The sequence below is a fragment of the Ambystoma mexicanum genome, chromosome 9, assembly GCF_040938575.1.
Source record: "Ambystoma mexicanum isolate Mex_15411 chromosome 9, UKY_AmexF1_1, whole genome shotgun sequence".
In the NCBI taxonomy this organism is placed as follows: Eukaryota; Metazoa; Chordata; class Amphibia; order Caudata; family Ambystomatidae; genus Ambystoma; species Ambystoma mexicanum.
Genome location: NC_090931.1, coordinates 65,295,791 through 65,320,543, shown reverse-complemented (window position 1 = coordinate 65,320,543; position 24,753 = coordinate 65,295,791). Strand labels below are relative to the sequence as shown.

The window sequence follows — 24,753 nt, the reverse complement described above, 5'->3', positions numbered from 1 at the left end:
TGTGGGTGTTGGTTATTTGACTGCCAATGGCCATGATGTTCCCCATGGCTAAGCACCCCTCCCCCCACAACCCTGCCACCAAAAACACACGCTCCTGGGATCTCTTTGGGCTACCTCTTTCTAGCAGTAACATCAAACTGTATGCTCAAAGTGCCTGCCAGTGTTATTTGAAAGCCGTCTTCTGAGATTTAATCAAAGGCTTAACTGGAGCTGTAAACGTGCGTGCCGCTAGTATAATACAAATGTCACAGCATGTGTGTCCGAGTGTGTGTCATTACAGAGAATACATAACAGAATGTTATTTCAACGAAAATAAAAGTGCAAAAATATTGTCATTTTCTTTTGGTCGAGGGAGTGTCCCCCCCCACCAAACCACCTGTTTCTCTATGTGCTCAAACCAACCCCAAGCCCATTCCCCCCTGTTGTATACCCTTAGCCCACCACATATCTATTTTTAGAAGTGGTTGATGTTTTTTCTCTCTTTTTCTTTCTCCATTATAGCACTCTCTGTAATTGTATTCTCTACCTTCACTGGATACCGCGTGTCCTTCATGGAAGCTCTGTTTAAAATATGCATTGTCAAAGCCAACAGCTTTGGCTTGCGTGTGCGCACTAGACAGGCATTTGCCAGCCACTATTAGTGCACATCCAGGTACTCGGACCATGTTGCAGCTGCTACCATTAATGGCCAGTTAGCACCACTAGGCAGTAGTGGGTAAATGCCAATCCAATTCCTACACAAAAGCCAATGCTTGTTTAATTGTGGAGACTGTATAGTAACTATTCTAATTATTCTCTTTTACAGCAAAGGCAACATCTGTAACCTTTTCAGGAAATAACACGCTTCATAAAGAACAAGGCAAGGAATGTTGCCCCCAAATGACACCTCGGACTGACAGGACACCCTCTTGTAGGTTTTCTGACACTCTGTATCGGGTGTCACCAGAAGTATGGGCAAGAGGTGAGGGTGCCAAGTTAGAGTAAAGGGCTACAACTAGATGGATTTAATAGTTCAAGGATCTACAAAACAAATACATGGATTTGACACCTCAAACACCACACCCATCCGGTCAATCGCTACCCAAAGTACAATCCTGTGCTAATCCATCACCTCAAACACCACACCCATCCGGTCTATCGCTATCCCAAGTACAATCCAGTGCGAATCCATCCCCTCAAACACCACACCCATCCGGTCAATCGCTACCCAAAGTACAATCCTGTGCGAATCCATCACCTCAAACACCACACCCATCCGGTCAATCGCTACCCAAAGTACAATCCTGTGCTAATCCATCACTTTAAACCACCACACCCATCCGGTCTATCGCTACCCCAAGTAGAATCTCGTGCTAATCCATCACTTTAGACCACCACACCCATCCGTTCTATCGCTAACCCAAGTACAATCTTGTGCTAATCCATCACCTCAAACACCATGCCCCTCCGGTCTATCCGTACCCCAAGTACAATCCTGTGCTAATCCATCACCTCGAACACCACACCCATCCGGTCTAACACTACCCCAAGTACAATCCTGTACTAATCCATGCTAATCTTTACCTCTGCCGCTGTGACTGGGGCCTGGTCGCTTCAGAGTTACACAGTGAACAGACCACTCCCCTACCAGTCCCCCCAGCATCCCTCACCAGCAGTTGCCCTCGGGCCGCCTTCCCTGGACTAACCATAACCTGGTTTACTCTGTCCAATGCACTCATCCTCCCTTCCCGCTCTCTCTCCCCTGGCACTTGCCGTCCTGGCCCTCCCCTTACCCAGACTAGACATAACCTGGTCCCCTCTGTCCACCGCACTCATCCTCCCTTCCCGGTCTCTCTCCCTTGGCACAGATGTTCTGAATTACAACTCCCATGGTTCCTCATCATTGACTATGCTGGACAGGGCTGATGGGATTTGTAGTCCAAAGCACCTGGAGAGCCAGCGGTTGAAGGCCCCTGCTCTAGTAACTGTCCACTGCCCAGAGAGGGAGCCGGCATGTACCTCTCAGAAGGGAAGTCGATGACGGTGTGGAATTTGCCCTGTAGGGCAGCCGGTCCATCCCCCACTTCGATGTACTTGCTGTCCGCCACCACAGGGGAGTTGATTTGCGCCTGAGTCCGCGCCTGGGCCTCTTCCAACGTGAGCAGCTTGGTCGAGGGAGAAGACACGAGCAGAGACTTGGGGCGCGACATTGAGGTATGGCCTGGAAAATAAAACATCGAACATGGATTAAATTATTTCAATATAGAAAGGAAGAGCACAGTGCGATTTCAGACCACAGACAGAAGCTGGCATTGAAAAAGCCTAAAAATGTAGAGTAAGTCAATATCGGTAGCTATTCTGCAAGGGGCCACTGTCCAGTAAGGATGCCAATGGCACATGAGAACCCACAAGCATTTACCGCCAGACACCAGTAGAATTCTCATGGCACCTCTCAGTCCAGCCATCCATCTATCTTTGCAACCTTACCCATCCTACTCACCCAAGTCACATTCCAGACGGGTGACTGGACTCCACAACAGTGCTCTTTATGTCCATGACATCATTAATAATAATTGTAGGTGTTGTATAGACCTTTTACACTATTTTCCTCCCACTTCTAAGCGCTGCAATGGTTGGTGTTAGTATTACGCAATTAATGTTGATCAATTTATCTGTCTCAGAAGGATGCAAGCAAAGGGCAGAAACATGCAGGAGGCGGCCGAGGGGAAACTACACAGACACTCCATACATCACCAAAACCCAAGGGGACCCACAGCAACAGCAACTAGATACAGAAGTGGACAAACAAGAAGTCGTGGACCCAGCATGAAACCTGGCAGACCTACTCAATGAGGAAACAGACCTAACAGAACACAACCTACATCCTGAGGATAGTGAGAAAAATCACCAACAAGACCACACAAGCACGAAAGCAAAACAAATAAAAGACAGGACACCATAAAGAATAAGATACACTGCAATCTAATCAACGCAAGATCAATGTGCAAACACACAACAGAGATCTACGACCTCCTCTGCGATGGTGGAATTGACATCTTGTTGGTCACAGAAACATGGCTAGATGACAACTACAAAGTAACACTACACAGCTGTCTGCCCAACAACTTCAGATGCATGCAGACAAACAGAAAAGGATAAAGAGGACGACTTGCAGTAGCCTACAAAGGACCCCTAAAAAATAAAAACAGCTGTCCCAACGAACATCCCGAACTGCAAATCCCTCGTCCTTCACCTGGCACCAGACCCACAAAAACCGCACACGCTGCAGGTGCCTCCCTATGAAATGGCCTTCCTGCCCCTCTCAAACTTGAGCTGGACCACCTGAAGTTCTGGAAGCAGCTTAAGACTTTCCTCTTCACCTCTGCTTTCTCCCTCTCCCTCCCCTGCTGACCTACCTGTCTGCTGTACCAACTGGTTGACTAGCTACCCTCTGAGTCTCCCTGGGTACCAGGCTCTTTCTTGATCAGTCACCCCAGCACTGCCTACGAGCCTTCCATGCACTTAGGGTCTGTAACCTCTACAGTCCCTAGCCTCTTTGCACTTACCCAGAACTGCGCTGCCCTGGCTGCACATACTCAGAGCGGTGCTGCTCGGTTTTCCCCTTCCCTCTCCCTTGCACTCCCCACCCCCTTTTCCCCTTGCACTTCTCGTTCTCGCATGATCTGACTGACACAAGGCTTAGTAAGATAATTTGTCTTGTCCTCCCTCTGTCCCCCCTCGTTCCCCGCACTTGCGCAATCTCAATGTCACCTAGCCTAGTAAGATCAGTGTCTTTGTCTTCCTCTGTTCCCCCTCCCTTGCTTCGTTGTGCCTTGAAACACTTGTGTATAGACGAGTTATAAATGCCATGTCATATCGTACAAGCGCGTTATAAATTACTTATCATATCATTTACTTCCTACTCCTCTATTGACCACCGACCTACGACGCAACCTTCATAGAATCCGTCACAAACCTCGCCATCAAACAAGAGCATCAGATCATCCTCGGAGACTTCAACATATGGTTCGAAGAAGAGGATGCAAATTCACAAAAAACGAATCAGCTGGAGACAATGAGACTACGACAGATGGTGAAAGGAGCAACACACAGCAGGACACACTCAACGCAATCTTTGCCAATAAAAAAAGAATCTCAACAGCCCCACCAATACAAATACTATGGAGCAACCACCTCATTATACCGTTCATGAGCCAACTACCAGCAAAAACATCCCCAAAAGTACCCCCCAACCTGGACAAGAAACTGGAATACCATCAAAACTACTAACTTAGAAGAACTAGAATCATCAAAATCGCTGATGGCAACCTTGGACACAGAGACTTGGATGGAAAGGTAGACATAATCCAGAAGGGGATCACCAAATCAATCGACAGCATGACCCTGAAAAGGACCCTGTACTGGAGAGACTGCCGGCGGCCCATAGAGTCGGGGTTTGCTCTGCAGTAATTTAAGATGAGATAGCTGCACCTTGAGCTAGATGGGGGCGCATATTTATTACTCCAACACCAATCAATAAGGACAACTCAATGGTTTGGCAAAGGGGAATCCGTTTAATGACCAGTACAAAAAACAAAGAAACGTGGAAATCAACAGTGATGCGATAGCCCGTCTCGCTTCAACTCCCAAGAACTTCATACAAACAGTAACACGTATACCCAAAACTCGTCATCATTGATGTTTAACACTCAAAGGTTAACATGCAATTCTATTGGTTGGGAAAAGGTAACTTTAAAATAGGTGAAATATCTGTATACGGTAACGGAGTGAGGGAATTGGATAAACACCATCAGGTGGGCGTCTAAGCCCTTCCTTCTAAAATTACTCTTGTAGACGTCACTAAGAGTACAACGTCTCATTGGTTCTACTTTCTATAGGACCCTAGATTATTTGGTCCATTGTGATTGGGTTGGCTTCAACCCCATGCATAAATCTCCACTTTACTTAGCAGCACGCAGAATGGTCAGCCAGGTGCAGGATGCCCCAAGATTCACCCAGCCTCCCTTCCATCAATCATTACTTTAGTGGCTATGTGTCAATTAGTTGGCTGTGGTCGGCCTCCAAACTATATCTTCTTGTCAGGAAAAGTTATGTCATCTCTGTCTGGGTGACAGCCAGGAGTAGGTGTGAATCAGTGCCTTTTCTTGCTCGGATGGTCACGTGCTGCTCACACCGTGAATCTGCCTAGTTTTCCTTCTATTTGCGCATTTAATTCTTATTCGGCTTGCCACCTGCCTGGGCCTCCTTATCTCGGCCTTCCTGAGATAGGCTGTTCTGTTCTTAAGTTTCGATTCCGCGAAGCTACTGTTCGCTCCTTCTATTCGTTTGACCTTGGCTCTTCCTGGCTCATGTTGCCTCTGCTGAGTTTCGATTCACCCATCTCGTCTCGTTTCAGCTGGAATACGAATCCTGTCCTGTTTGACCTCTAGTAACCCGAGTTAATTCTGCTTTTGTGCAAAGTGGACTTGCACTTATATAACATGCTTCGTTTTGAGGTAGATTATGTATAATGGTGCTTGCTGCTCTATTCTTCTACTTAGCATAGCAAGCCGCACTGTTTTCTTAGCTTTCTTGCGGTTACAAGCATATGTACAGGCGTTAGCGGGTTGAATATCTTCATCCTGCTTAAAGTTTAAGTTCCTCTGTCTTTCATCAACGTTCTCTTCTTTCAGTTTCGCGATAACTTTATGTATGGTATTTTGTCTCTTTGTGTCATCCTTGGGTCGTCATATCTTCTATGGGTGTGTTAGTCCAGGCCCTCGTGACGTCACCATTCGTCTTCCATTAAGGACTTTTTGGTTTCTTCCCAGACAGTACTTAAGCAATCTTCATTTCGTTTCATTTGCTGGTAGGGTTTTCGCAATGGACACCTTACTGTCCATGGTTGTCTGGTTATCGGTGCTTCAATAGGTATTATTCTTCTGATAGGTACTGGGCAGAGCCCTATTGCGGCTCTCTGCTGGTTTATTTGTTCATCATACGTCACATATCTCTGTGTGAATGTTCCTGGTACTTCAAAATGGGCGTCCGGAGTGCAGGCCTCGCTCTGGACCTCCTCTACAACCCTCATCTCATCAAGAAAGAAAGCTGTGGCAAAATGGTTCACGCCCCACCGCAATACAATCAAAAAAACAAACCGGAAACTGGAACAAGAATGGAGGAAAAACTACGACCAAGCCAAAAGAATAATTTTTCTGAAACAAATCCCAGCATACAAAAAAGAAACTACTACGAAGACCGGATCACAGAAGCCACCAACACTCAGAAATAACTATTCAATATTGTAAACGAGATGAGAAACCTGCTTGGATGCAATAACACACAGGTGCCTTCACATAATGTATGTGATTGTCTCGCACATCATTTTAAGAATAGAATGACCAACGTACAACGGATCATTCAAAGGAGACCAACCAACCAGATTGTGAACCACCCACTACCTATCGCAGAAACACAGAACAAGCTGTACAGCTTCAGCCAAATGTCAAGAGAAAACTTCTCAGCCTGGTGAAAAAAAGCAACAAGGCAGGCTCGTCAATGGACCCCTGCCCACCAGACACCTATAAAGCAATCCTTACACAGAGCACACCATCAGAATGTTACCTAAACCTCTTCAACCTATCACTCTCCACAGGGAAGAGTACAGCGAGCATTCAAATCTGCATACATCAAACCTCTCCTCAAAGACACAACGGGCGACGTGGATGACCTTGCAAACTACAGACCAATCTCAAACATTCCCTACCCAGCAAAACTATTACAGACCTATGTATATCAACAAACACTGGAACGTGTAGAAAAACACCAACTACTGGATCAAGCACAGATTGGCTTCAGACCCATGAGAGGGACGGAGACGGCACTTCTCTCAATATGGAACGACCTAAAGACCAGCACAGACTCAAACATGAACTTGGCACTGACATTCCTCGATCTCACAGCAGCTTTCGCCACAGTCAGCCATAACATCCTCATCAATCAACTGGAAGAACTAGGGATCACTGAGACAGCGCTGCTCTGGATCAAATATTTCCTGACTGAAAGAACAGAAAGTGTTGATAAAATCTTTCAAATCCACACAGCGAGACACCAGCTGTGGAGTACCACAAGCATCCTTGTTATTTCCACTCCTCCTCAACATCTATATGACGCCACTAATCAACCTCAATCAAAGGACACAGACTCACTTGCTGCATCTATGCAGATGAGGCCCAAATCATTTACAAATTTGGCGATGAACAGGGGAACACAACCCTAAGAGACTGTCTCAAAGAACTCTACCAATCGAACAATAACCGCAAAATCAACCCAGACAAGACGGAAATCATGATTACATCCAACATCCAAGGAAGCAACCAGTACATACAATGGCCCATGGAACTGGGAACAGCACCCACGCCTTCCAAAGTAGTCAAAAACCTGGGAATCATAACGGACAACAGGCTTACCCTGGAACCACAAGTAAACACAATCAAGAAATGCTTCTTCCTTCTACACACGATCAAAAAGATCGTACCATTCCTTTCCTTCATGCACAAAACACTGGCCGTCATCTCCCTCATCATGTACCGGAAAGACTACGCCAACAGCTTATACCACGGAATGCCAGACTACTTACTGAGGAAACTGCAACTAATACAGAGCGCAGCTGCCAGACTTCTCAAACTGTCACGAAGGGATCAGATCACTCCAGCACTAAGAATGTTACTCTGGCTCCGAGTCAAAACCGAATCACTTTCAAAGCAATGTGCAAAACACACAGAGCAATCAGTGGCCTAGGAGCTGAATTCATACAAAAGAAAATCACCATGTACAAGCCAACTAAAACACTCAGATCCAGCGACGACATCCACCTAGAGCTGAAACCATACCTGAGGAAAAAAGGTGGCAGATCAGCTTTCTCTCTCTTTGCCTGAAACTTTGGAACTCCCTTCTCAGAGAAATACGAACTCTGAAAGACCGTCAAAAATTTGGAAAATGTCTTCTATTCCGAACGGGATGAATACAAATGAACAACAGGCAAGCACCACGAAAAGGAACACAAACTGAGAAAGATTGGGGAGTAGGACGGAAAGGAGTACAGTACAGGTAAGAGAGGAGTCTGAATGGGAGGAAGACCCAGAGGTACCATTCGGGAAATAAGCGCGAGAAGGGGGCCAGGTTAAATTGGCCCTCTGGTAGAGGGCACTAGAGGAAAGGGGAGAGAGAGAAATGTCCCGAACTAGCTACGGAGGAACCCGTGTGGGTAAATACTGAACGCCATATTATGCAACAGTGAAGGGATATGGGCAGCACACAATGTTAACACTACGGGTAGTAAAGGTATCACCAATGACTAGCCCTATGGAGGACCCACACCTCTGCACACAACATAGGAGAGGTAATCGTAACACACCAGAACATTCAATGAGGAGGGCTATGGGTCAAAGACAATGAAAAAAATGAGGGGCAGGATTGGACAGTGCCACTAACCAACCGTACTAAAAAACAAATCTTTCCTCATACACCTCTCAAAATCTGAACTGAACACAACCAGACCTCTACAGCACAACAAACCACACTACACATAGCCTCACCCAAGAGCACATGGCGGCTATCAACTGAAAAACACACCTACGCTCAGCGAACAATGTCAACTGAACTGAAGCTGCCAACAGCACATCACAGCTCTCTTGCTGTTTCCTTCTGCTTATTTCTACTAACCAACCCGCCCCCTCCACTTTGGCTTACAGATTCGCCGTAGCACCAAGAAGCCACGCAGGTGGTGACAGTGCACGGAATAAGAACAGTTAACATTTGTCCATCAGACTTTTAATATGTTGAGTATTTGTGCATGTCTGTGCCACGTTCCGTACAGCACACACGTTGCACACATACAAACTCTGTGATTGACAAAGGGCCTGTTAATCTATAACTAAGTATACTTATTTTTAATGTATCGAATGAAAAACATACCCGTCGTGCGGTTACATTTTTGTTAGCGAACAATGTTAGAATTCATGCTACCATCTCAAGAAAGTGTGGTGGGGAGTACTTGGTAAAAGTGCCAATTGAAACCATTGGTGCGATATGCATGAATGCGGGGTAGGGCGGTAAAAATCTGCAAACTTTGCACGGGTCAACTTTAAAGCAACATGCTCCGGTCCTGTCCCCGTTCTGTGGCATGTCTCATTAGTAGGGAGGAAAGGGGGCGGAACATAAGCGTACTATGGTTGCTGGTGATGGCTGACGTTTACTGCAAAGAAGCACCATCCAGGTGGCTCCCAACTCCAACTTGCGTGCCAGGACTCAAGAGCTGAAGTGCTGGGCTAGAATATCTTCCTATGTTAACTGGGCGAACATATCCACCCTTAGCACTTGAAAAAGAAGTCTGTCACCACTCCGCCCACAGAAAATGAACCACAGCTGAGAGAAGGTGGCTGGGGCAACTTTTTCAAAATGGTGTCCCTCCCCCACAGCAATCACTCACTCACTCACATCACCGGCAGGAAAGAACTCAGTGGTGCTGCTGCCTTTCTTGGGTCGGGAGAGCACACCAGCGAAACCAGCTGGACGCGTCAGCAGGTGCATGAACTTAACACGGTCTAAAACAGATTACAAGCCTTTAGTTTAAAAAAACATGTTTGGGAAGACCAAAATGTGAGACTCAAATGTGCCTTAGAAAAGCATGTTTTCCTAATTAAAATAAGTTCAACAAGATAAGGTGATTTCAATGTGTGAATGTTATTTCTATGTTGTCTTTCTTTCTGCCCCCCCACCTGTCTGCTCACCTCCCTTTTATAGTTAAGTGTGAACTCCTAACTCCCTAGTGAAACATATAATTTGACACATCATTCACTTAAGACCCTCCTGAAACAGGTTGCAAAGTCTTCAGGTGAGTCCTGCGTTCGAGACCCGGTGGGGGTTCACAAACGCAAGTCTGGAGGAGTTTAGATTTCTGGGTAGGAGGGGGTGCTGAAGAGATGTGGCTTGATGCGTGTAGGATAGTTTTCAGGAGTAGATGAAAGTTGGGGCTAAAATGGGCAATGATGCCATACCTCTCAACAATATTGAGATTAAACAAGGGTGTGGAAGCCCCGCTACTGAGAACGAACACGGGTCAAATACCCTGCTCTATGGAATTTTCCCACTCCGGAGGGTCTACAACCACGTTGTAGCTCACTGCACCCTTCACAGAGGCGAAATAACCATTTGCACATGTACCGAGGCCATTACGCTCCTTAAATATACATCACATGTGCAGGGTGTTATGCATAGCAATTCACCTGGTCCATCACGAATCACAGCGCTGAGCTTGGGACTGAAAAGCACGTCCACGTGGTTCAGAATGAACTCCACCACCACCGACTGGATGCGCACCTCCATGAAGGCGGCCGTGCCGCTGAAGCAGGCCGACTCGATCTGCTTCGACCTGTTGAATTGAACAGAAGATGACAGAGTTTAGGCATGGGCTGCAAGCGTTGGCAAGTTGCAGGGCCAGAAAGTCATGGCATAACATCTGACGTGAAGAAAGGTTGGCTTTTTCCATGCTATGGCACAACCTTGATGTATAAAGCCAAGATTAATGGCAGAGTTGCCCGACAAGTATAACAGTGATACGCAGATGGATGGTTCAAGCTCCTGAGTGGGCAGAGCCACCCATATCCCACATTGCAACAGAGCAGATACCACTAGGGTGCTTCAGAACCAATTATAACCCCTTTAAGATAAGAGAGGGGAGTGACCCCCAAGTCCCATTAGCTGAGCTAGAGAAGAATTACTAGGCAACTTCTGGAACAGTAAAGTCTCTTCCACCACTCCCTGCAGCCTGCATGGAAGATGGTAATGGCACACTGACACCCCCACCCCAATAGCAGTAACTAATACACCTCATAATAGTGTGTTATGAAGGTTACTCATAGCCTAAGTGTAAATTGATTGAGCACATGTTGCAGATAAGGAAATTGGAGGATTCTCCTCGCGTCTATCAAGAGTACCGTGCAGGGACGCCCTTACCTCAGACATTTGACGCCCTCCTCATAGCGGGCACGCGTTCTTAACACCTCGAGGGAGACCCTTCCTTCCAGGGTATGGCTGAATCCTTGCAGATAAGAAAGGGTTTTCTACCCCCTCCCCCCCACTCTTTCATCACATCATGCACCATGGTCACTGCTCCATTCCCTAGCCGCCCACTGCGCGGCCGCCTCCCCCCTCCACAGCACCCACCTGCAGCAACGTTACCTGAGGAGATTGGGTGCCCAGACGATGGCGAGGTTCTTGGTGTGCATGTTGGTGATAGAGCAGTAGGTTGCCAGATGGTACAAGTGCCTCATGAGAAACTCCAAAGTCCTGCAAACAAGAGAAAAGCCAAGGCCCGTCAGCAGGAAGACGAGCAACCACTGTGCCACCGTGCCACCAATCCAGTCAATTTATCATTGTCAATCAAGCAGGTCTTATCAGAAGAAAACAAATGCAGTAATCCCTATCCAAAATTGCTGATTGGGTGGCTGTAAATAGTCAATTGAATGAACCCAACTGATTCCAGCACCTACGAAATAGCACAGGGAGATGTGACACTGGCTTGTCATCAGCAAGGCTCGGGGTCGAATCCCCAGCACTGGACAATTTTAAAAAAATGTTTTTTTATTGTCCCGTGCTAGGGATTCCAACCTCTGCTAACAAACCAGTTTTGCAGCACAGTGTGCTATTTGACATGTGCACAATTTCTTTTGTTTTATACAAAAGACTGCTCGACACATAAAGCCTTGTTATGGGCTTTACGAGTCAAGTAGTCTATGAACGAAACAAACGAAAATCCACCACCTAAGTAATAGCACAGCACAACATGGCACTGGCTAGTCACTGGTAGTGTGTGTATTCAAATCCTGTGTATGGAAAGAAAAAAAAAAAAAGCAGTTGTTGGGGCTACCGGAGGTAGTGTGAGCCCGGCTCGATCAAGGTTTTGGGAGAATACATGGACTTAGCCCCAGCCCACTTAAAAACCCTGGTCCCACCACCAATGCAAAGACATGCCACTCTCTTCCACCACCAGTGAAAAGAGAAAAGACTAACCACATTTCCATCACCAATGTAAAGACATGCCACCCTCCCACCACCAATGTAAAGATATGGCATCCTCCCATCACCAATGAAGACATGCCAACGCCCCGGCAAAAAAAAAAAAAGACACGCCACCCTCCCACGACCAATTAAAAGACACCACACTCCGACATTCAGACCTCCAGATAAGGGTCGTACCAGGCCTTTTTACGCATGAAAATCGTGTAAATATGGCAGCTTTATTATTTTCCTGCGTATATTTATGCACAGGTTTAGAGCAGAGGGCAGTGCAAAGGTCAGGTTACTTTACAGAAACCAGAACGCTTCTTTTGATTTTCATCTACATGGATGTAATTGTAAGCCATTCAGAAAAGCTTCTGAAACAGAATGTATTTCTCTGAAGCATTTAAAAAAAGAAACCACACACCGTGATAAAAGGAATGGTTTCTTTCTGTTCAGCTTCTGCGGGTATGGTTATAGATGCTCATGGAGCAAACAGAAGCACTGTGCATATTTATTTTCCTAGCATTTTAGGATTTTATAATTAATAAGATGGAAAACTAAGTTGCAATTGAGAATTCATCTTTTGTAACAAATTATGCTTGTTTTCCCCTAGTGAAAGCAAAACAGTATCGCACTGTTTTATTTTTAAGAGTTCCTGTGCTGTGTGCATAATCATGCAACGGCAGATCATTTTTACACTTAAAATGTCATTTACACTCTAATCATGAAAACAGTGTGTAAAATGATGACTATGCATGATCTAGTTTATATACATTCAACCTGGCAGTCAATGGGGCACATTACTATAAATGGTCAGTGGTAGCAAAGAGGCTGAGTGATTGTCATTACACCAATCACAGGTGTTAAAACCTCACAAATCTTCAAGACTACAATTAAAACCTCCAAAACCTGACTCTCTAGGAAGTGCTAGCACTGTTCAAAAACAAACAAATGAAAGTTACATTTGTAATTGAAACTGGGAAAATCTGCCCCTGTGATAATCCAGATAGGTATTTAACGTTATGTAGCGCTTCGTGCATGGTTCGTCCAACATCTAGGCACTGTGATTATTATTTCTCAGTCTACACTCAGTATACCGACCTTTGAAGGAGGTTAGCCAATAAGATAGCTCAGCCGGTTGAGCATTCGTTGTTGCGGTCTGTGCGTGATCTATAGGTTCCAATGCTGGCGCCAACTCAGCCTTTCGAGGTCAATAAAGGAGTACCCACTATGGTTTGGTGATAATTGTGATATATAAATAATAATTTATATAATTTACCATTGAGTCCTTACTTCTGTGCACTGGCATACTATTAGGTAGTACCAGTTCCAGGAAATGAGGACTTTCATTAAACATCAAAAGACAATTCTGCTATTGAACCTCTAAAAACACTTTCTGGTTTGCTTTACTATGTAACTGGCTAGGTTTTTGTGTTTTTTACATTTATATACAGGAGAGGTGAAATGGCCAGAGAAATAATGAAAGGTGTATTCTGTCACAATGCAGAAAGCTGCCGCAAGGTAATGCTTTCCATACAGTTTTTGCACACGTCGGCTGGATGTCACTTTTACTCCCTTAAAACCACATTTACTCTCAAAGTTTAAAAATAGGGAGTAAAAAACTTCAACCTTAAAATCTTATTTGGAGCACTGCCTACCATCAATACAATGACACATCACCCTTTCACCACCAATGCGAAGGCAAACCACCCTCCCACTACCAATGAAAAGACACCACCAATGCAAAGACATACCAGCCTCCCAAGACCAATGAAAAGACAGGTGACCCCTCCCACCACTCCTCAGAAAGCTACGCGACAGCCTAACATGCTTTGACTCTGTGCACAACATTGACTTCTCCCAAGAAAGCCTCTTGGCTATTTAACTTAAAATGGTTCCCTGCCTAAACTCAGCTTTGGGAGAAACAACCCGCCATCAGACGAAGCACCTTTCTCCCTTGCTGGGAAGCATACAGAATGCGCCAGCCAAGCATGTTGCAAATAAAAACATAAAACAGATTCCCATCGAGTGCCGGTCCTTTGACAAGTCAACTGGGCACGACAGGCCCGCTGCGGCCAAAACAGCTCTCATCCGCCAGGCCCGACGGCAGCCCATCCGGTCCAGCAGCAGTCACTTGTTTCCCGGCAGCCATCGGGGTGAATTCAACAACCCCACATCCGGCGGGATGGACCGTGGGGCGCCCGCTGGGCCCCCTCCAATCCTGCAGCATCGCCCGTATTGACATCCTTCCTCCCCAACGCAGTCTCTGCACATGTTATGTCTTCCAAGGAGTAAACACTGAACTAATACGCGTCCTCTTCATCACCGTAACACGGACTACATGATTGGCCTCCTCTCAGCCACTCAGAGCGAAGTCCATAACCAGTGATATTGACTGCATTGCACCCATTCAGAGAAGTGACACACATCTCCCTTCACGTGTCCTGCCTTTTTTATGTCAATCTCCTCTTGTCGCCCCCAATAGTGGGAGTCATTGTGCAGCTACTCATAGGTTTCTCCTGCCTTTCTGTGTAAATCGCCCCAGAAGACCCCAAACGCTGCTACCCGTTAAGCAGGTCCTCGTCCATTTCCCCACATTATGGTATTTAAATATTCAAAATAAAACCACATTGAATTTACTAATATAGGTTGTCGAATTACTCTACACATTGTTAAAATAACATTTTTTACTTCACCACAATTCCAAGTTCTAGTTTGCTGTAATGTCCTTGTAAAATGGTTGCGCGATGAGAAGTTCATTGGGTAATAGCGCCAGCACAAATAGCAAAATATCACCAACAAAACCAAACCCTGTACCGACTAGATTACTATGTCCTAAGAACCTTTATATAGCATGGGGCAGTCCATTATCACCTGGGATAATGACGGCCCCCCCAACCTATGGCCCTTAGCTTCACTTTGGGCCATAACCATGTCGCCTAGGTTAGTCGTATTAAAACTGTGGTGCACATTCCCCCGGGGGGAGGGGGCGTGGCCTCATTCGAGGGCGCCCCAGCCTGAAATGAAGAACACCACATTTTTTATTTTATTTTAAAAGTGAGGAAAGAAAAGTCATTGAACACTGGGTTTGTCTTTGGAGCAGGTGGGGGTGCTCTGGAATTGATTTTGGAGAGGGTTGGGGAGCCCTGGGGTTGTTTTTAGGGAGGGTGGGGGCCCGGGTTGTTTTTGGAGAGGTTGGGGGGGTCCTAGGACTATGCAGGGTGGTTAGGGGAGCCCAGGGACTATGCGGGGAGTGGGGCAGGGGAGAGCCTGGGCAGGGCCAGCCTCATCCATAATGGGTGAGGAGGCATCAACCCAGCGGCCCCGTTGCCCATTATGGAGGAAGCAAGGAGCCAGCCCAGAGAAACACGAAGTGCTCCCTCAGCTGCTTTTTCCAGCTGAGGGAGCGCACCTGGGCTGGCTGAACTGTCAAAGGGAAACACTGTTTCCCTTTGACAGTTCAGTTCCCCAGCCGCACATGCTCAATGAGCTATGCAAGGGCTAGGGGCGTTTGCGTTGCCAGCCTTGGATAGCTTATTGGAAATGCTGGCTGCAGTGCTGGAGAGATGCAATCCCTGGGCTTCAGGCCAAGGACAAGTCCCGCAGTCCTGTTCTGGATAAGTTGCAGAGGGCGGAGAGTAGAGGCAGGTAGATTTAGAAAGAGGCTGTCACAGTAGTCCAGCTTCGAGAGAACCAGGGCTCTGGAGACAGTGAGCTTCTGGGGGAAGGAGAGGAAGGGAAGAATATCTCTGAGGAGGTGCAGCTGGTAGTGGGACTTCTTAGAGACGTTAGAGATGTGAAGAGAGAAGGATAGGGTGGAGTCAAAGATGGCACCAAGGTTTTTTGCCTTGCAGGAAAGCGCAGGTAGAGGGCCCAAGGGGAGCGGCCAGAGTGAATGACGGAGAGCGGGAGCAGGGGATCAAATGAGAAGGATCTCAGTTTTAATGGCATTCAGGCAGAGATCGTTCGAGGCACACCATTTCTGAATTGCAAATAGACCATCAGGAATGAGCAAGAGAGGAGACTGAGGGGAGCCTGAAGGCGAGCTGCGTGTCATTGGTATTACACTTAAAGTTAGGTGAGTAGGTGGAGATGAGATGGGTCAGAGGTGCCAAGTAAAGGTTGAAGAGCCAGGGTGAGAGGTTGGAGCCCTGGGGAACACCAAATGTGGAGAGAGAGGTGGTGGAGAGAAAGGAACCAAGTTGGACCTCAGAGAGTCGTTCACAGAGGAAGAAGGTCAACCAGACTAGGGCCTGGTCTGTGAGTCCCATGTTGTCACAGAGACGGTTGATAAGGATGGCATGGTTGACCGTGTCGAAACGCATAAGAAAGATCAAGGAGGATGAGGACAGAAGGAAGGCTAGAGTCGAGATTTGAGAGCATGTTTTCACGGGTGTTCAGGAGAACAGTTTCCACGCTTGCTGCTCTAAAGCCAGACTGATGGTCATGGAGACAACCAACACATTCGGTATTGAGAGTAACCTGGGAGATGGCCAGCTTTTCCAAGAATTTGCCCAGGAGAGGAGTGATAGAGATCCGCCAATAGTTTGCCGGAGAGGAAGGAACGGCAGAAGGCTTCTTCAGGAGGGGATGCCCAAGGGAGTGCTTAAGCTGGGAGAGGAAAGTTCCAGTGGCAAAAGATTGATTGCAGAAATCCGCCAAGGCTGGAGCGAGAGTGTTGATGTATTCCTTGATGGTTCTGGAGGAGCAGGGGAGCAACTGCTTGGACGATACTTTCATAGATCAGACATGTCTAGAAACATTGTCAGGAGTGAACACAGGTAAAAAGAACGGAGGAGGAGAGGGAGAGAGGGGCGGCCATAGCGGGCCAAGAGAGGTGGAGAGAGGACAGGATGTCCTGAGTTTTAGCAGTGAAGTGAGAAGCCAGTGCTGTGCAGAGCGCCTGGGAGGGAACAGGAGAGATGGAGACTGCAGCAGGATTGTCAGCTTCTTGCAGATTTTAAAGAGTCTGGCCATGTTGTTAAGAGGCCGCAGAGATGCAGGCTTGGATGCAGGCTCTCTTTTTGGAAAGGACAAAGAGTCTGTATTGTCTTTGGAGCAGGTGACAGGCCAGTTTGTCAGAGGATGCGCCCGATTCCCTCCACTTCCTCTCAGCCACCCGGCACTTGTGTTTGAGGGTGGCAAGGTCAGAGTCAAACCAAGAGTTGCACTTGGAGGTGGGCTTCAAATAGATCCCCATGACAGGGGCAAGAACATCAAGAGTGTTCGTGATAGAGAGATGCAGGTTAGAGAGGGCTGTGTTAGAGTGTCAGTCAGCCACAGGCATAGGAGGCAGCGTGAAAGTATTGGTTAAAGCCTCCACTGACACACGCTTCATGGGCTGGATGACTGAGAAGATGGGTGGCAGTGCTGGGGTCGGCTTCATCTGGCGGACAGAGATCGTTGGGTGGGAAGAGAGAAGAAAGTGGTCAGTCGAAGAGAGGCATGGTGAGAGGGTTTGCGAGTGGGATGTCAGAGGAGATGAGAACATCCACGGTGTGCCCGGCAGAGTGGTCTGGCAAGAGGGTAGAATAGAAAGATAGAGAGTCGCAGAGATTGTGAAAGAGCCCTGAGGAGGGGTTAGAAGCATCCAGATGGATGTTGAGGTCTCCAAGGAGAAGTTGTTGAGAGCTGGAGGCCAGGAGGGAGGAAGAGAGGTCGGCCCACTCAGAGAGGAAGAGGGCAACCTGGCCAGGTGGCCTGTAAATGGTGGCTGCAGTAAGAGGCCAGGATAGATGGAGAGCCTGCAGACCAGTCATTCAAAAGGAGGAGTAGACCTGCGTAGGAATGACAGAAGCAGGGATCCACTCCGGAAAGATCAGAGCTACTCTACCTCCTGGTCCGTTGGTTCTGGGTTCGGAGAGGCTCTTGTAACCATTGTGGAGGAGAGTGTCAAAACTTGTGACAGAACTGGCCGTGAACCAGGTCTCGGTGAGAACGAGGACATCCAGATTAAGTCGGCAGATGTCGGAGGAGTGGTTGACAGCAGAGCGTGAGTTGAGAGTAGCGATGTGGAGCAGATTGCCACATTTGAAAGACTTCTGTGGAGGGGTACAGGGAAGAGGTACGCCCTGCAAAGGTGGTAGAGGAGCCTGAGAGTGGGCAGAGGAGGAAGAAGGAGATGGTAGATTAGTCGGAGAGGATGAGGAGGGTGCCAGAGAGGTGGTGGAGGAAGAAGGTGCAGAGTAGCCAGAAAAGATGAGGAGGATGCAGGAAAGAGGGAGGTGGTGGAGGCACCAGAGGGGGGGGGGGTAGGAGTAGCAGGAGAAGTAAGGAAGTTGATAAAACATGGGAAACGCCTATCGAAAAGGAGGAGATTGGGCGAGGGCCCTAGACCAAGATGGTGCCATTCAGATAGACATTAATGATGGTCTTGGAGGAGTGGGAGAGGGCCAGGAGGACCTCCCACCGTGTGCCCGCATTAATGGGAGAGGAGGAAAAAGAGGAGAGAACAGAGACCATATAGGGGGTCCATAGGCCTGGAGAGAGAACGACAGAGGATGTCGGTAAGGGTCTGTCTGGAGGAAGCACTGATGTAGGTATGAGCTATAGTGAGGCCTGGTTGGAGACCAGGATGTCCCTTTTGAGCTTCTTCCAACCAGACTTAGTGAGAGGGATAGGATAGGAGATAGAGTAGCAGTTAGAGAAGATGGGAGAAACAGTGAGCACCATAGAGGGTGCAAAGGAGGGAGGAGACTGGTGTTGAGGGAAGAGAGAGATGTACAGCCTGTGGCATGCAACTTGGGATGCGCAGTGGGGAGGGGGGCCGGGGTCACAAGGGAAGACACAGGGGGTGACACAAAACAGTGCACGGCACGCCCTGAGGGGGTCAGGTGCAGACTGGCTGGCCACAAGTGCCGTTGCCCGTGCCTACACTGCGGGCCGGCATCACCTGCCGGCTGGTGGGGCAGGCCAAAAACATTGGTGCAGCCAATCAGGTAATCAGGTGCCGGGCAACGGCCAGCCAATGAAGCTGGGCGCCTGAGGTATTGCAGAAAACAGTGGTGGGGGTCTGCCATCTTAGAGCAGCAGACCTCCGGAATTAAACCATTCAGCAAGGCTGTGCCGTCTGCTGAAGGAGGTCTCCCAGGCCCGGTGGATCATGGCCTGGGACTTAAACCTCAAGTCTATCATAGATGTCCAGTAACAAATATCATGCCTGCCCCAGGGGCCCCCCAGAACCAATTGCAAGCTGTTTGGCTTTTTACCCAATTTATTTTTAAAAGTATGCTCAAAAACGCTTCATTTTAACCCGCTATGGTATATCTTGGGGAAATATTCATGCCCTTCCACTTAAAAAATTCACCTGCCACCACTGGCCCTGGTGGGGTGGAGGAGCAGGATGGGGGAGGAATGGGATAGTGGTGGGAGCAGGATGGGGGGAGGAATGGGATAGTGGTGGGAGCAGGATGGGGGGAGGAATGGGATAGTGGTGGGAGCAGGATGGGGGGAGGAATGGGATAGTGGTGGGAGCAGGATGGGGGGAGGAATGGAATAGTGGTGGGAGCAGGATGGGGGAAGGAATGGGATAGTGGTGGGAGCTGGGAGCAGGATGGGGGGAGGAATGGGATAGTGGTGGGAGCAGGATGGGGGGAGGAATGGGATAGTGGTGGGAGCAGGGTGGGGGGAGGAATGGGATAGTGGTGGGAGCAGGATGGGGGGAGGAATGGGATAGTGGTGGGAGCAGGATGGGGGGAGGAATGGAATAGTGGTGGGAGCAGGATGGGGGGAGGAATGGGATAGTGGTGGGAGCTGGGAGCAGGATGGGGGGAGGAATGGGATAGTGGTGGGAGCAGGATAGGGGAGGAATGGGATAGTGGTGGGAGCAGGGTGGGGGGAGGAATGGGATAGTGGTGGGAGCAGGATGGGGGGAGGAATGGGATAGTGGTGGGAGCAGGATGGGGGGGAGGAATGGGATAGTGGTGGGAGCAGGGTGGCCAGAGCCCAGGGTCTGTGGTGGGGTGGGGAGAGTCCAGGGACTGGGATGGGAGCAGGTGGGGGAGCCCAGGGACTGGGATGGGAGCAGGTGGGGGAGCCCAGGGACTGGGATGGGAGCAGGTGGGGGAGCCCAGGGACTATACTGGGAGTAGGGTGCGGTGATGGCGCGCAATAGCTCACAGCCATTTGGATTTACTGTCCATTTGCAATTTTTGGAGGAGCCCAGCCTGCGTTCTTTTTACTCAGGGAGGACCCAGGCCACAAACGTTTGAAGCCCACTGCTCTAGGCTATAGTAACATAGTGCACACATCCAAACTATATGATACAATGAGCGAAGCACGTCCACAACAGTCCTTCTAGTCCTGACCATATCAGGGAGCAGAAAATAAACGGTAGGCCGGTCAGTTAAAAAAATGACCACTCCAATTCCCTTTGAAAGCAAGCCCCTCTTGTCTGCCATGAGACAAATACAAGGCAAAGACCCCCCATCCCATCCCTTTGGTGCCCAGATAAGAACATTCAAAGGACAGACCTGTAATGCGGGGGCGGGAGCTGCTGGATGACGTCGTGTATCTTGACCAATCGCTCCTCGTCGGTAGCAACGGAGACAGCGTCCTGTAATGAAGGAAACAAGCAGTCATGGGTCCAACGAGGAAGTGATCGCACAACAAAGGCTACCTGCTTCAAATAATGCAAACTCCCAGCGAGGTCCCCAGGGTTTTAATGCTCGAAAATGTGTGTCTTTCTTTCCATAAACACAAGCAAAGAGGGCCAGAATGAGGAGTGCACAGTCAAGTAATACAGTAGTTAACAAACTCGGAGCTTTTTAGTTTTGACTACTAGCAGGCACTTAAGTATAACCTAACAGCTAGAACGATTGCACTGGAGTACAGCTAGGGCGGAATGTTAACTGAGGAGGGACACACAACTTTTGGGTGTTTGGCATTTTGCCCACTCAATGACTGGCCATGGCGAAACAAATCCGTAAGCCAATTTCCACACCCTATCCTGCCATTTCCCCGCCAAAAACACACCCTCTTGGGATGTCTTTGAGCTAGCACCATCAAGCAGGAAGATAAAAACGCATGCTGGCAAGGCACGCCAGTGTTATTTATAAACAGTCTTCTGAGAGTTAATCTCGCAATTGCAGCAGTAAGTGCACTGCTGGTGAAACAAAAACGCCTGAACCAAGTGCGCCTACAGCCCCTGGATTTATAAGCATTGAAGTCCTGTAAAATCAAGCGTCAGGAAACCCAACAGGTTTGGCGTGCGTAATGGGTATTAGCTAGGCTGGCATCATATACACAAATACTCACAACGTTCCAGCTGTTGCAATCTTATGGCCAGAATGTCCCATTATGGCAATGTCTGACTATTGCCCACGCCATGACCACACAAAAAGCAAAACGATTGGCTTTGGCAATGTTTGCTTATTTCACTATAAGACAAGGTTGTGTTTACCCACACCAAATGCTGCTGACAGCCTGACACACTGCTATCAGCTGGGGTGAATTCCTGCTGTAACTTGTTAGTTAACATGAAAGCTGTGCTGCAATTGGTTCTTAGTGTAAAACGCAAGTTCTGATTGGTTAGTATGAAAGGCCAGTTTTAATGCATTGGTAAAGCAGGATGTGTTGACACAGGGAAGCGAGGAGGGCGTGGGATCACGTTTGCAACTCCATCTAATGTGGTGTCAATATGCCCAGACATATGAACCGAGCATGGGACCCCAGATGCTCCCCAATGATGAGACTCAGCAAAGAAAGTCTGGGATAACAGGGATCCTGTGCAGAGCCGAGGAGTCCTAGCTTTTCGGGCTAGACTAATGGCATAGACAAGCTACATGGAATGATGGCGTGCAAAGCCACCCAAAGCGATTCCCTGTGGGTAAGAGTTTGGGTCAATGGTTTCCATTCATCCATTCTCTTGGTGACTTTGTAAAGTTATGTTATGTCATCCAATATTTATACTGAGCCCCTCACCGCTGTAGGGGCCTCACGGAGCCTGGCATTGCCTGAAAGGCGGCATATTGTGATCATGCCAGGGTGCTGCAGACCTTACTGAGGGAAGGATGGCGAGGTGTTGGGAGAAGGCGAAAGGAACGAGAAACCAGACAGCAGAATGATCAGAATCAGAGAGGAAAAACGACAGTGATGACCGGGAGGGGACTGGGTTGGCGAAGTAGGGACGTGGTCCTAGAATGTGAACAGTTATTGGTAAGCATGAGTGTAGGACTCGGAGAGTACAGCTCGGTGTAGAGCAGAGTATTACTGTGATGGCAAAATCAAGAACCAACGAAGCATGACCAAGATGTAGTTAGATGTTGAGTGATATGATAGGTTATTTATAATGCGCTTAATAGCCAGAGGTTTCTAAGCGCGGACCCGGGGATCGCACCTGTGGTGCACTGCGTCGTCTTGTTCCAAGGCGAGGATGTTGCCCCTGAGCTATCCTCCCGACAGTGGATGCGTGCTGGACCTGGGATGAGCTCAAGTGGTCTCTAGCAGTGTGGGGACTTTCAACTGATTAGTTTGTTAGAAACAACCCCTATGTCACGGGGGAGCACTGGGTTTCCAGAGCCAGTAAGCGACAAAATAAGAACACAAATCAAGCAGCCTGTAACCTTTGCACATGAACATTACACTAAAAGGAAAAAAGAACTACTTTCCATCCCACTCATAGGACTCTCTATTCTGTTTTTCAAACAGAAAAAAATATACATTCCAAATTATAAATGCACACCATGTAGAGACCCACGCTGTTTTTACTGAGCGTTTAGCGCACCGCTGTCCAACTCCAGGTCTCGAGGGACGAAATCCTGACAGGTTTTCAGGATATCCCTCATTAATATTTATGAAATATTTGCATACAATGATTCTAAGTGTATGCACATTTCTCCTCATGAATATTAATGAGGGATAGCTTGAAACACTGTCTGGATTAGGTCCATCGAGGCCGGGAGTTGGACAACCCTGCATTTAGCTTGATCACAGAATCGGGAGTGGGTCACCAAAAGCTCTGGGCAGGGCTTCAGTTAGCTTTTTGGGGAAAAAGTTAAAGAATTAGAAGCTTAAAATTGTGATTCCTTGTTTATGCAAGTCAAAACAATGGCATGCTTCACGATCTGGGAGCAATCGATGTCCATGACCATTAAATTAGGTAATAACAGATGTTAGTAGCCCAGAGAGAGGTGTCATTCTCGGATTGGCTAAACTCTGGTCCACATTTTTGAAGACAGCCCAGAGTTTTTGAAACGTCACAATCCTCCCAGAAGCCTTCACTCGCAGACCTGCCACTCTGCTGTAAGCACTATGCGGCCTGCATTATGCCTCCATTCCCGCCTGTCTACTAAAATGGCACACCTCCCTCCACTTGCGTCATCCGTTTCTTCAGCCTGGCGTCTCCCGGATCAACCGCGCCTCCTCCTGATCTTACACCTCCTGGTAGCCCGCCCGCACCTCCCCACAGTCTTACTCCCAGGCCACTGTGCCCCCCCCAAAGCCTGTTCTGGGGGAATAATAGCTTGAACATCCCACCTGCCAGGGGTTACATTGGGTGGGGATGGACCTTAGCCTACACGAAGGCACCAGTGCAAGACTTTAGGGCCATTCCCACGCGGTGTAGCCTGTGTGTCAGGGATATTGCAATCTTTATTATTACAGCGCTTAGAAGCGGGAGAAATATGGCACTAACCACTGTAAAAAACCTGATGTTACTTTTATGACAAAAAACATGAATTCAAGAAGAGAAAGGTGGAAAAGACAGGTAGAATTATTCCTGCCGTGTCTTTGGAAACACAGATTTTAGCATCAGAGGGTCACTTCAGAAGAGACCCTGCCAACCAGCATGCACTGTACACCCCTCTTGGGGGTTCATCGTTGCAGCTGACCTCCTTGAGGAGCACCAAAAGAAAAGATGATGGTTGGAAGGTTTAGAATTCATCTGAACCTCTGGCACAGCTCTGGGCAACCCTCCAGCCCATTGTTCATAAGCCTGCCAAGCCATTCTAGACAGGGGAGAGACTATATGCAAATCAGGCTTGGTCCCGCCCCAAAGTGAGCACAGAATTCAAAGCTGGATAAAGAACAGCAGTTAGTGGGAGGGCACATCAGAAATGTCAAGAGCTTTCAAAGCAATAGCGCCTAATGGCCACCAAAATAAGACTTCAAGACGCTTGGGCTGGGATAATGTAACCTACACTGCATGAGTAGCACTGCCGTGCTGCACAGCCCCCCGCCCACCTCTACACTTGGCAGGCATAAGGGAGCATGGGCCTCAGCAGCTCTAAACAGTTCCTACGTGTGTTTTACATGGAATGCCTCCGAGTCCCATAACATGTACAAACGTTTCCGGTCCTCCTCAGTGCACAGCACCAGTAGGCCCCCAGGGCCAGGAAGCAGCTGCAACGTCTTGCAGAACTCACAGAAAACTTCTCGTACAGCTGGTAGGTCAGCAGGGGGTTGGGGAGCTCCCGGAAGTAGAGCTTGCACAGGGAGCCAACGCAGTGGATGTCTTGGATGTACACGTCCTTCGTGAGGTCAGGAATCTGTTCCGAGTCAAACTCGTGGCTGGGAAAACAGGAAAGCAAAACGTCAACATGGAAGTCATACAGATGAACTGCCAAAAGAGAGCATACTTACGCACTCACCGAGCAATTCACCCAAACCAGAGCACAAGCTCGCCATCTTAAAAATCCTGCTGCCGATCCCAAGCATCCCTCTGTCTACGGATCTCTCTCTCTCCACCCCACCACTCGACAGTCCGCAGGGCTG

At 48.2% G+C, this 24,753-nt stretch overlaps 1 protein-coding gene across 14 annotated transcripts in view; it reads right to left on the bottom strand.

The window, feature by feature from the left end:
• ARHGAP32 (Rho GTPase activating protein 32) overlaps window positions 1-24,753 on the bottom strand; it is a 1,621,198-nt gene that overhangs the window by 31,507 nt on the left and 1,564,938 nt on the right. For all 14 annotated transcript variants that reach the window (XM_069614162.1, XM_069614164.1, XM_069614161.1 and 11 more), the window contains 5 exons: window positions 24,405-24,549; window positions 20,514-20,596; window positions 11,221-11,328; window positions 10,266-10,411; window positions 1,999-2,200 (listed from right to left, as the gene is read on the bottom strand). In XM_069614162.1, the coding sequence (XP_069470263.1) occupies window positions 1,999-2,200; window positions 10,266-10,411; window positions 11,221-11,328; window positions 20,514-20,596; window positions 24,405-24,549 (684 nt within the window). The remainder of the gene's footprint in view (window positions 1-1,998; window positions 2,201-10,265; window positions 10,412-11,220; window positions 11,329-20,513; window positions 20,597-24,404; window positions 24,550-24,753) is intronic.